Source organism: Procambarus clarkii, chromosome 14, assembly GCF_040958095.1.
Source record: "Procambarus clarkii isolate CNS0578487 chromosome 14, FALCON_Pclarkii_2.0, whole genome shotgun sequence".
Classification (NCBI taxonomy): Eukaryota; Metazoa; Arthropoda; class Malacostraca; order Decapoda; family Cambaridae; genus Procambarus; species Procambarus clarkii.
This window is the reverse complement of record NC_091163.1, coordinates 32,219,465-32,231,509: the sequence shown is the minus strand read 5'-3', so window position 1 is coordinate 32,231,509 and position 12,045 is coordinate 32,219,465. Positions and strand designations below refer to the sequence as shown.

Sequence of the window (12,045 nt, the reverse complement as noted above, 5' to 3'; positions counted from 1 at the left end):
TTGGCGACCCAGTCTGGCTAAAGCATTGCGGTACAGTAGAACCTCAAGACCAAGGTATTTGTATCTGGTAACATAGTCGAGCAAAGAGCCATCATCTAACTGCATTTTGCGAACATTCCGCCAGGGAGGATAGAGCTTCCAATGCTTACAGTGGCTAATATGGCCAGATGATCAGACGCCATATCTGGCACTATTGACGAGGCACAGACGGTGTGGGCGACGTTGAAACCGAGACATAGATCAAGAATACCCCCGTAGATATTCGTCGGTTCAAGGTCACCCACAATCTGTGCATCATCGTGACTACCTAATAGTGACAACAGTTGGTTGCCGTTACGATTATTGAACTGCGAATTACCAATATTCCTATGCCTAGCGTTATAATCACCTATAATGATGGTAGGCACAGTCTGAATACAGATAGGAAGGTCAGCATAATTAAAGTTACAAGGTTAGTTAGTTTAGTTCATTTATTATGCACCCCATACCCATCTTGTGGGCGGTAGCGGAAAGGGTTACAGAGGCACATAATGGGCTCAGGGACTGAACCCCACAATTCATTTAGCTAAGCAACTTACAATCTTGATGAGCTAGTTACAAAATTCAATATAAGTCGTCACATTAACAATGGGTTCGAGATCGACCTCAAGTACAGGTTCTAAATTAAGCAACTGACATATGTGGAGAGCTAGTGTCACAATTTATATGTTTGTCCTGCACACCGCCCCCCATCCAGTGGGCAGCGGTGGATAGGTTACAATTACTTAGTTACTACCTACAGTTACCAAACTGGGGATACTTGGCTAAAATTTCTGGTAGCAGATCATTTTGAATGAAATATTGACACATCGCTGGAACATTGGTTATAGAATTGTCTCTAAATTCACGTATCTTTTCGCACTCCATCACATAGTGACGGAGGGTGTGCGAATAATTTTGTTGACAAAGTTTACATTTGGTCAGGTCTACATCAGCAGATAATGAGAATTCCCAGAGATACTTGTAACCGAGTCTAAGCCGAGCAGTAGTAACTTCTAGAAGTCTGCTGATTTTATTGGATGAACCATAGATGTGTGGCTTCTCTTGCATGATAGTATGATGATAGATGGAATTACTGGTGTCAATTTCACTTTGCCTCAGATCTACAAAATCTTCTTGAAGTTCTCGGTGTACTGCTGCTCTCAGATTGCTCATTGACAATCCAAAGTTACACTCAACGGCTCCTTTAAAGGCAGATTCTTTGGCTAACTTATCAGCTCTATTAACGTGATTGGGAATACATACATACACACATACATGATAACATACATACATACATGAATACATACATACATACATACATACATACATACATACATACATACATACATACATACATACATACATACATACATACATACATACATACATACATTGACTGCCAAAAGGCCTTTGATACAGTACCGCACATGAGACTGCTATACAAACTTGAGAGGCAGGCAGGAGTAAGCGGAAAGGCCCTAGTATGGGTGACGAACTACCTAACAGGAAGGAGCCAGAGGGTAATGGTAAGGGGCGAGAAGTCGGACTGGCGAACAGTAACAAGTGGAGTACCTCAAGGATCGGTGCTGGGACCAATCCTCTTTCTAATTTACGTAAATTATATGTTTACAGGAGTGGAATCATACATGTCAATGTTTGCGGATGACGCAAAATTAATGAGAAGAGTTGTGACAGACGAGGATTGTAGGATCCTCCAAGAGGACTTAAACAGGTTGCAGAGATGGTCAGAGAAATGGCTACTGGAGTTTAACACCAGTAAATGTAAAGTTATGGAAATGGGATCAGGTGACAGGAGACCAAAGGGACAGTACACAATGAAGGGGAACAGCCTACCTGTAACGATTCGAGAAAGAGACCTGGGAGTGGAAGTGACACCTAATCTAACTCCTGAGGCACATATAAATAGAATAACGACAGCAGCGTACTCTACACTGGCGAAAATTAGAACTTCATTTAGAAACCTAAATGAGGAGGCTTTTAGGGCGCTTTACACTGCCTACGTGAGACCCGTCTTAGAGTATGCCGCGCCATCATGGAGCCCCCACCTGAAGAAACACATAAAGAAACTGGAGAAGGTTCAGAGGTTTGCGACGAGGCTTGTCCCAGAGTTACGAGGGATGGGATATGAAGAGCGTCTGAAGGAACTGAACCTTACGACACTAGAGAAAAGAAGGGAGAGAGGAGATATGATAGGGACATATAAAATACTCAGGGGAATTGACAAAGTGGAAATAGATGAAATGTTCACACGTAATAATAACAGAACGAGGGGACATGGGTGGAAACTGGAAACTCAGATGAGTCACAGAGATGTTAGGAAGTTTTCTTTTAGCGTGAGAATAATGGAAAAATGGAATGCACTTGGGGAACAGGTTGTGGAAGCAAATACTATTCATACTTTTAAAACTAGATATGATAGGGAAATGGGACAGGAGTCATTGCTGTAAACAACCGATAGCTGGAAAGGCGGGATCCAAGAGTCAATGCTCGATCCTGCAAGCACAAATAGGTGAGTACAAATAGGTGAGTACATACATACATACATACATACATACATACATACATACATACATACACGTCCAGTCAGCATATAGCTATTTCGGGACAAAATCCAATACAGTTTATATTGGTGAGACGCCACTGTGATGAGGAGTTTAAATATCACAGGAACTGTAGGTTAATGTGTGACATAGGTGAGGTTAGATGAGGCATCTACAAGCATCAGCTGGAGGCTGATGGAGTGTTGTGGAGGCTGGTGGTACTATGCCCAGATGTTGGAGGGTGGATTTGACTCTCCCACCCTCCCTCCCCCGGCCCCCCCCCCCACATTGACCGCAGAACGTCTAAGGTTACTTTTCACTCTCGCTTACCAAGGGTATACCCCCCCCCCAACACACACACATGCATCAGATTCTTTACTTACAATATTTATGATTTACCAATTTGTTACTACACTGACTCTCAATTTCACAATATTGTGTAAACTTTGATGAATTGCACGTCTATGGGTCATCCAATAATGTTAGCAGACTTCTAGATGTTACCACTGCTAGGTTTAGGCTCAGTTACAAGTCCCTCTGGGAATGTAACATCTGATGATGTAGATTTGACTAAATGTAAACTCTGTCAGCAGAACTATTCGCATACTTTGCGTCATTATATAATGGAATGTGAAAAAATCGCGGAATTTAAAGATAACAACATCAATAGTGTCCATGAAATGTGTATAAGTACTTCATTCATAATGATGTGCTGCCCGAAATCTTAGCGAAATATCCAAAATTTGCTTACTGTAGGTAATGCATGCACATGACTGTAAAGCTGCCGCCCAGTTGGGTGGGTGTGGAGCAAGACTAGTAACTGTGCGACTCCTCATAGATGTAAACTGCCTTTTATAGTGACTGTTGTGAGCCTCTTGTTGAATCACTTGTGACACAAAAGATTACTGATGTGTGTATTTGTGTGGGTGATTAAATATGTATGTGTATGTATATATGTATACGTATGTATATGTACATGTATGCATAAGTATGTGTACATTAATAATTTTGTAACTAGAGTCAAAAGATTGTTATTTGCTTAGCTAAACGAACTAGAGGGTTCAGTTCCTGAACCGATTATGTGTCTCTGTAATCCTTTACACCACCGCCCACGGGATGGGTATTATGGGGTGCATAATAAAGAAAGAAAATGAATGGACTGAACCCCACAATTCATTTAGCTAAGCAAGATACAATCTTGATGAGCTAGTTACAAAATTCACTATAAGTCGTCACATCATAAATGGGTTCGAGATGGACCACAAGTAGTGCATTACATAATTTATCAGTATTGTGCAGCCTGTGATCCCCGCCGGGCTGGATACTGATACCGAGGTAGTTTTCATGTGTCCGGACACCGGCGATAAGGTGGTATTATTTATTTAACTTAAGAGATATATATTTTTAAATGTTGTCACATTAACGGCTACATCTTCCTTTCTTCTGACATATAGATTTTTAAGATTAATTAAAATATATGGAAACTAATTATACAATTTATTGGCTGGTGTGCAGGGCTTCACACTTCACAGAGCTAGCCATCAAGTAACTATCAAAACGCATATATCTTCGTTTTCACTTCAGTTATATTTATGACAAAGGATTTTAAATGTAGCCTATATTTCTACCTTTCTGATGACATAAATACTTTCGTTAATTACAATATCTAGATCAAACTAACATTGATTTTCAAAAGGTTGTATATTTTCCATCAATGGAGAGCATCAGCCAAGAAGCCTTCTTTAAAATATAAATATCTTTCCTCACCCAATAAGATCTAAACTCTGAATAAAACGCAAAAAACGACTTGATTGTAACCTATCCACCGCTGCCCATTGGATGGGGGAGAGGGGGTTATGTGTAGGATAAACATATCAATTGTGACACTAACTCTCCATATATGTCAGTTGCTTAAATTATAAACTGTACTTGTGGTCGGTCTCGAGCACATTGTTGATGTGACAATGTGCATTGACTTTTGTAACTAGCTTATCAAGATTATAACTTGCTTGGCTATATGAATTGTGGGGCTCAGTCCCTGAGCCCATTATGTGCCTCTGTAACACTCCACTATCGCCCATAGGATGGGTATGGGGGTGCATAATAAATGAACTAAACTAAGCTCTGCCTTTTTGATAACATATACAATTATAAGCTTTATTTGTGAATCTCAATTAATTAAACAATATATCACAGAGCCTGTAGGGTTCGGTGAGATGAGTGAAGAGACATGGGAGATTTTACATAAGTACAGTACATGGTAGTTTAAGTAGCGAACGCATGTCAACGAATAACGAGTATATATGTATTTTTTTTTTTTTTGAGATATATACAAGAGTTGTTACATTCTTGTACAGTCACTAGTACGCGTATCGTTTCGGGCAGGTCCCTGGAATACGATCCCCTGCCGCGAAGAATCGTTTTTTCATCCAAGTACACATTTTACTGTTACATTTTGTTATATAACAAAACTATTGTCCTATGAAGTCGATTTAACTTCCAAACATATATTTTTTAATAAATGTTAAATGTTTTCTGGCTAGTTATGTTAGATTTTATTAAAAATACGTATTCTACTTGTTAACATTATAATTTAAATTTGTGATAATTTGTGCAGAGAAGTGCGACAACTGGATATGCCAACAAACACTTTCCAAACAACGATATATCTTGGATAAGTCGCTCCACAACATTGACGCTTGGACCGTCGACTTCCTTTGATGCTACTTATTTCATAATGAAATTATATTAGTTTCGAGTAAATATATGTTTTCTCATGTTTTGCATTCAGCACCCACATTATAGTGAGTAAATATACCATATTACTTCATTACTTAAATAATGCTAGGAGGGCTTGAGTAGCTTTGGGTCTTTAGTGCACAGAATCTCCAATAGATGGGGCGAGAGTCGCCCCATCTCTCTCGCCCGAGCAAGAGTCGAAACTTAATTTAAAATTGATATATCTTTATTCTCGAACGTGATATATTTCATTTGGTGCAATCATAATAATGTTCATATCTCGATCTTTCTGGAGGCATATAAGATTTCAGGCTTTATTAGCGTATCTTTGTTAATTTAAAGTCTCCGTGGAGACACCTCAGTCTACGTGGTTTAGTGGTAAGACACTAGCCTGGCGTTCCGCGAGCGCTATGTTATGGGTTCGTATCCTGGCCGGGAGGATTTACTGGGCGCAATTCCTTAACTGTAGCCTCTGTTTAACGCAACAGTAAAATGTGTACTTGGATGAAAAAACGATTCTTCGCAGCAGGGGATCGTATTTCAGGGACCTGCCCGAAACGCTACGCGTACTAGTGGCTGTACAAGAATGTAACAACTCTTGTATATATCTCAAAAAAAAAATAAAAATTATACAATGTATCGGCAAGTGCGTAGGCGTCTGCACTCCATGCCCGACAAGCTACTGAGCGCTACTATAAAAACATATGTATCTTCACTTGAGCTATAAATATGTCTTCTGTAATGTATTTAAAATGAAGCTCTTATTTCTATCTTGTTTAAGACATATAAAACATTTGTGTTTATTAACTAATTTACGTGAAATAAACATTGATCTGAGAGAGAGTTGCTCTGTCGTTCAGTCTGTACAGGGCGGGAGCTCCGTAATTTTTAAAATACATGTACCTTCATTAGAACTTTAAATATGTCTATGGTAAAGTGTTTAAAGTGAAGCTTATATGTCTGCCTTTCTTGAGACAAATAAAACATATATGTTTATTAATGAATTCACGTGAAATAAACATTGTTCTGAGAGAGAGTTGCTCGGTCGATCGATCTGTCCGGGGTCGGAGCTCGGCTATTATAAAAGTACACGTATCTTCGCTTTAAATTTAAATATGCCCATGGTAAGGTATTTAGAATGAAGCTTATATTTCTATCTTTCTTGTGACATATAAAACTCTTACGTTTATTAAGGAATCTGCGTGAAATAGGCATGGTTCTGAGATGAATGCTGCGGTTTTCCAGCTCGACGCGCGGCAATGGACGCCATACACATCCAGTGGGTGTTATTGGACCCCATACCCATTCTATGGGTGGTTGGAGCCCCATATCCATTCTATGGGTGGTTGGAGCCCCATACCCATCCCGTGGGTGGTTGGAGCCCCATACCCATCCCGTGGGTTGTAGTGGACGCCATCCTCATCCTGTGGGTGGTATTTTTTTTTTTTTTTTTTTTTTTTGAGATATATACAAGAGTTGTTACATTCTTGTACAGCCACTAGTACGCGTAGCGTTTCGGGCAGGTCCCTGGAATATGATCCCCCGCCGTGAAAAAACGTTTTTTCATCCAAGTACACATTTTACTGTTGCGTTAAACAGAGGCTACAGTTAAGGAATTGCGCCCAGTAAATCCTCCCCGGCCAGGATACGAACCCATGACGTAGCGCTCGCGGAACGCCAGGCGAGTGTCTTACCACTACACCACGGAGACTGTAAATATTGGACCCCATACCCTTCCTGTGGGTGGATGTGATCCCCATACTCATCCTGTGGGTGGATGTGACCCTCATACCCATCCTGTGGGTGGTATTGGACCCCTTACCCACCTAACAGGTGGTAGTGGACAATATATCCATCCTGTAGTTGGTATAGTAGACACAATACCATCCTGTTTGCAGTAGTTTACCCCATAGACATTCCAACGTAACATCGTTTTCTGTTAGCGTTCCTTCAAAACATCCTTTAAAGATTTGTAAAGCACAAACTATGGTATATAATATTGATTGGTGAAGGACTGTTATTCTATGTAATAATTTTTAGTGCTTATTATAATTTACTAAGAACAACTAATATTTCTCAAAACAAAACTACGAGCCTTCAATAGGAAGTAGCTGATCTGTAATATTTTAAGAGCATGGACAATAGTAGGTAAATTTCACAACCCATGTGGGACCTGAAAACTACAATTTTCCTTATAATTGAACCAATCACGACTATTCTGCTATCTAGGTTGACGGACGGGTACTGTGAGACGTAAATTGGTACGTGAGGAAGAGTTTGGGCCTTGGAAAAAAAAGTAACTGGGAATATATCACATATTTACTAATTCATATTCAACAAATTTAGTCTCCGTGGCTTAGTGGTAAGACACTCGCCTGGCGTTCCGCGAGCGCTATGTCATGGGTTCGTATCCTGGCCGGGGAGGATTTACTGGGCGCAATTCCTTAACTGTAGCCTCTGTTTAACGCAACAGTAAAATGTGTACTTGGATGAAAAAACGTTTCTTCGCGGCGGGGGATCGTATTCCAGGGACCTGCCCGAAACGCTACGCGTACTAGTGGCTGTACAAGAATGTAACAACTCTTGTATATATCTCAAAAAACAAAAAACAAAAAAAAATGACTTTAAGCATTAAGTCATATATGTGCTGTCTTGTGTGAGAACGGGTTGCAACGTAGTATCATTGTATGTTGCAGCGGAACCATGCAACACACATACGGATAACATTGTGTTTACGTAGTGTCATTGTATGTTGCAGCGACGCGAGGCAACACACACACGGATAACATTGTGTTTATGTAGTATCATTGTATGTTGCAGCGGCGCCAGTCAACACACACACGGATAACATTGTGTTTATGTAGTATCATTGTATGTTGCAGCGGCGCCAGTCAACACACGGGGCAGACGACGGCAGAGCATCCCTGCAGGCAAGGGTCGAGGCAAGTCTCCTGATCCCTTTAACCACATAGGTTTTGCCCTTCACTACTGACCCACAAACTACACATATAAGGAGTACGTGCAAGCAGTATGGCCCTACTACTCCTCCAACAACATTATTGTATATTAAAAACCAAAACTAATTATATAGAGTACTTATATTTGTCTGTAAATAAAATGGTAACATTCCATATTCACAGGATTTGATTGAACTGCTAATAATTCAAAGCGAATTATTTGGTAATGTCTTATTGCATTATTGAATTTTTTTAATGTTTAATTCTCAAAGGCAGAGATAATATTTTTAATAACATGTTTTTCGTAGATATTTTGAGAGTCAAGTTTGCTAATGAATTAATTTAAATGGGGAATATTGTCTGACATTCAACTACTGGTGACCTGTGGTGACACTGTTGTGTTACTGGTGACCTGTGGTGACACTGTTGTGTTACTTGTGACCTGTGGTGACACTGTTGTGTTACTGGTGACTTGTGGTGACACTGTTGTGTTACTGGTGACCTGTGGTGACACTGTTGTGTTACTGGTGACCTGTGGTGACACTGTTGTGTTACTGGTGACTTGTGGTGACACTGTCCTGTTACTGGTGACTTGTGGCGAGGCTGTTCTGTTACTGGTGACTTGTGGTGACACTGTCGTGTTACTGGTGACTTGTGGTGACACTGTCGTGTTACTGGTGACCTGTGGTGACACTGTCGTGTTACTGGTGACTTGTGGTGACACTGTCGTGTTACTGGTGACCTGTGGTGACACTGTCGTGTTACTGGTGACCTGTGGTGACACTGTCGTGTTACTGGTGACTTGTGGTGACACTGTCGTGTTACTGGTGACCTGTGGTGACACTGTCGTGTTACTGGTGACTTGTGGTGACACTGTCGTGTTACTGGTGACTTGTGGTGACACTGTCGTGTTACTGGTGACTTGTGGTGAGGCTGTCCTGTTACTGGTGACCTGTGGTGACACTGTCGTGTTACTGGTGACTTGTGGTGACACTGTCGTGTTACTGGTGACTTGTGGTAACACTGTCCTGTTACTTGTGACTTGTGGTGACACTGTCGTGTTACTGGTGACTCGTGGTGACACTGTCGTGTTACTGGTGACTTGTGGTGACACTGTCGTGTTACTGGTGACTCGTGGTGACACTGTCGTGTTACTGGTAACTCGTGGTGACACTGTCGTGTTACTGGTGACTCGTGGTGACACTGTCGTGTTACTGGTGACTTGTGGTAACACTGTTCTGTTACTGGTGACTTGTGGTGAGGCTGTTCTGTTACTGGTGACTTGTGGTGACACTGTCGTGTTACTGGTGACTTGTGGTGACACTGTCCTGTTACTGGTGACTTGTGGTGACACTGTCGTGTTACTGGTGACCTGTGGTGACACTGTCGTGTTACTGGTGACTTGTGGTGACACTGTCGTGTTACTGGTGACTTGTGGTGACACTGTCGTGTTACTGGTGACTTGTGGTGACACTGTCGTGTTACTGGTGACTTGTGGTGACACTGTCGTGTTACTGGTGACTTGTGGTGACACTGTCCTGTTACTGGTGACTTGTGGTGACACTGTCGTGTTACTGGTGACTTGTGGTGACACTGTCGTGTTACTGGTGACCTGTGGTGACACTGTCGTGTTACTGGTGACTTGTGGTGACACTGTCGTGTTACTGGTTGCTGCAGCTGGTGCTCGTCAGACAAGGTGACACACCAACCATGCTGCAGGTGGTGCTCGTCAGACAAGGTGACACACCAACCATGCTGCAGGTGGTGCTCGTCAGACAAGGTGACACACCAACCATGCTGCAGCTGGTGCTCGTCAGACAAGGTGACACACCAACCATGCTGCAGCTGGTGCTCGTCAGACAAGGTGACACACCAACCATGCTGCAGTTAGACCTTTATGATAAGCGTTCATGCCATCGATATTGTCTCTCTATAAATGTTAAGTTCCATAATTTTCTTTAAATCGTTTTAAATATATTTTAAGAGCCAGTCACCAGAATGAAAATGCTGCCTGTTTTCTCCTTCTTATGATACCTGACATTTGTAAGGCATTTCAATAATTTTAATTTAATAACAATATGTTTTGCATTTAGTAATCTGCAAGAATGTTCATATATGTTACTGCGTTTTATAGCCGATAACATTGAACAGGATAAGTTGAGAATATATTGCCATTGAGAATGTTAATTAAAATATTAGTTGTTATATATATAAATATGAGGTATTTTTTATTTTATTTATCAAGACATTTTATTTAATTTAAGCTTGCTAACGGTCATGTATATTGCATAATAAACAAATACTGATTGCATGCCTTTTTAGTATTACCTTTACTGTGTGACTTACGATATATGGAGTTTTCTGGTTTGCTTAAGGTAAACGTGACACATCATATGAGAATTTAATTAACAACAGAAATAGCCAGAATTGGGTTCAGCATATAAGTAACTATAAACATCAAGAATTGACAATTTTTGGAATATTATAACAACATATGAATATGTAACTGCAAAAGGCCTAGTGGCCCACATAATGCAATTCCTGTTTATATACAGCTTTAGTGTCTGACATATCCACTAAGGTTATACAAATATGTCACTGGTTATAATACATATATTAATATCTGTTCCAACTATCGGGAGGGTTGGGGACATAACCCGAAAGGAGGTGGTTGTTGCACCAGACTGTTACTTGCGGACAGGCGAACAGAGACCCTAACCACTCCCTGATACAGCTGACCTCGGCAACAACACTCCCGCTACCGTCGGTCGACCAGCAATGGACACTTAAGTGCTTGCAATTTACTGGGAGATCACCCTGAACACGTCTTGATCTTGTAGAGGGGGCTCAGTGTCATCTTTATTTTGAGGTGCGGCTCCAAAACTGGGTTGGTTGTCTTGAGTATACACCCTACTCGAGATGCCGTGACTCCCCGCTATCTCCTTGTTTGGGATGATCTCCTTAATCCACCTTTAGTTAATTATTGTCCACTGTCACCCTATGCACAGCCGTGACCCTCTCACTCTCCCTCACTTTCCGAAAAACCTCACCAGCACAAGAGCAAAGACCCGCTGTTAATAAACGTTTAATACATTAAAACATACACAACAAAAGATATATAATGCAATATTACCGTACAACACTCAAAGTTGCTACAAACCGGTAGCACTCTAATATATCCTGACTTCAGCAACTATCTATATGAAGCTGCTGCACGACTCTTGGCACACAACTCACCGTCTCCCCCTCACTGCTTGGGGCTGAAATACATGGCACAACAATAATATATCTTCAACCATAAAAGTATATGAATCTCTGCTTGGGGCCGAAATACCTGGAACATCTACATAAATATCCCCAACAAAAAATAAATTAATCTCTCAACTTTCACTGCGTCTTACATGCCAATAAGCAGTCAAGCACTCTCGCCCTACATTAATGTGTCTGCATGATCGTCTGTTCTCTTCCTTGAGGCTCACTACTACTAACATATATCTGGGTCCTCCAAAAATCAGGTAAGGTACTTCTGCAGTTTTCCCAATCTGCTGCACACGAAGTCCAACTCCAACATCAGTGAAGCTCCTCCACGGGCTCCACAAAGAGACATGTAGCTCCCCTACACAGCTTGAAGTTCAACTCCACACCATGAAGTTCTGCTCAACCTCAGAGATTAGCATACACTTCTTCTTCTACAATCTCGAAGTTCCTCCATTAACTTATTCCCAAACAAACCTGCAATTCCATTACCACAACAATAAAATATTTTC

The 12,045-nt window shown here is 41.1% G+C and overlaps 1 protein-coding gene across 1 annotated transcript in view; it reads left to right on the top strand.

Annotated features, from left to right (window-relative positions):
- Window positions 1-10,587, top strand: part of LOC123771022 (uncharacterized) — a 570,661-nt gene extending 560,074 nt beyond the window's left edge. The window contains exon 37 of the mRNA XM_069324755.1: window positions 8,204-10,587. Within this exon, the coding sequence (XP_069180856.1) occupies window positions 8,204-8,313 (110 nt within the window). The 3' untranslated portion in view covers window positions 8,314-10,587. The remainder of the gene's footprint in view (window positions 1-8,203) is intronic.
- Window positions 10,588-12,045: the final 1,458 nt, after the last annotated feature.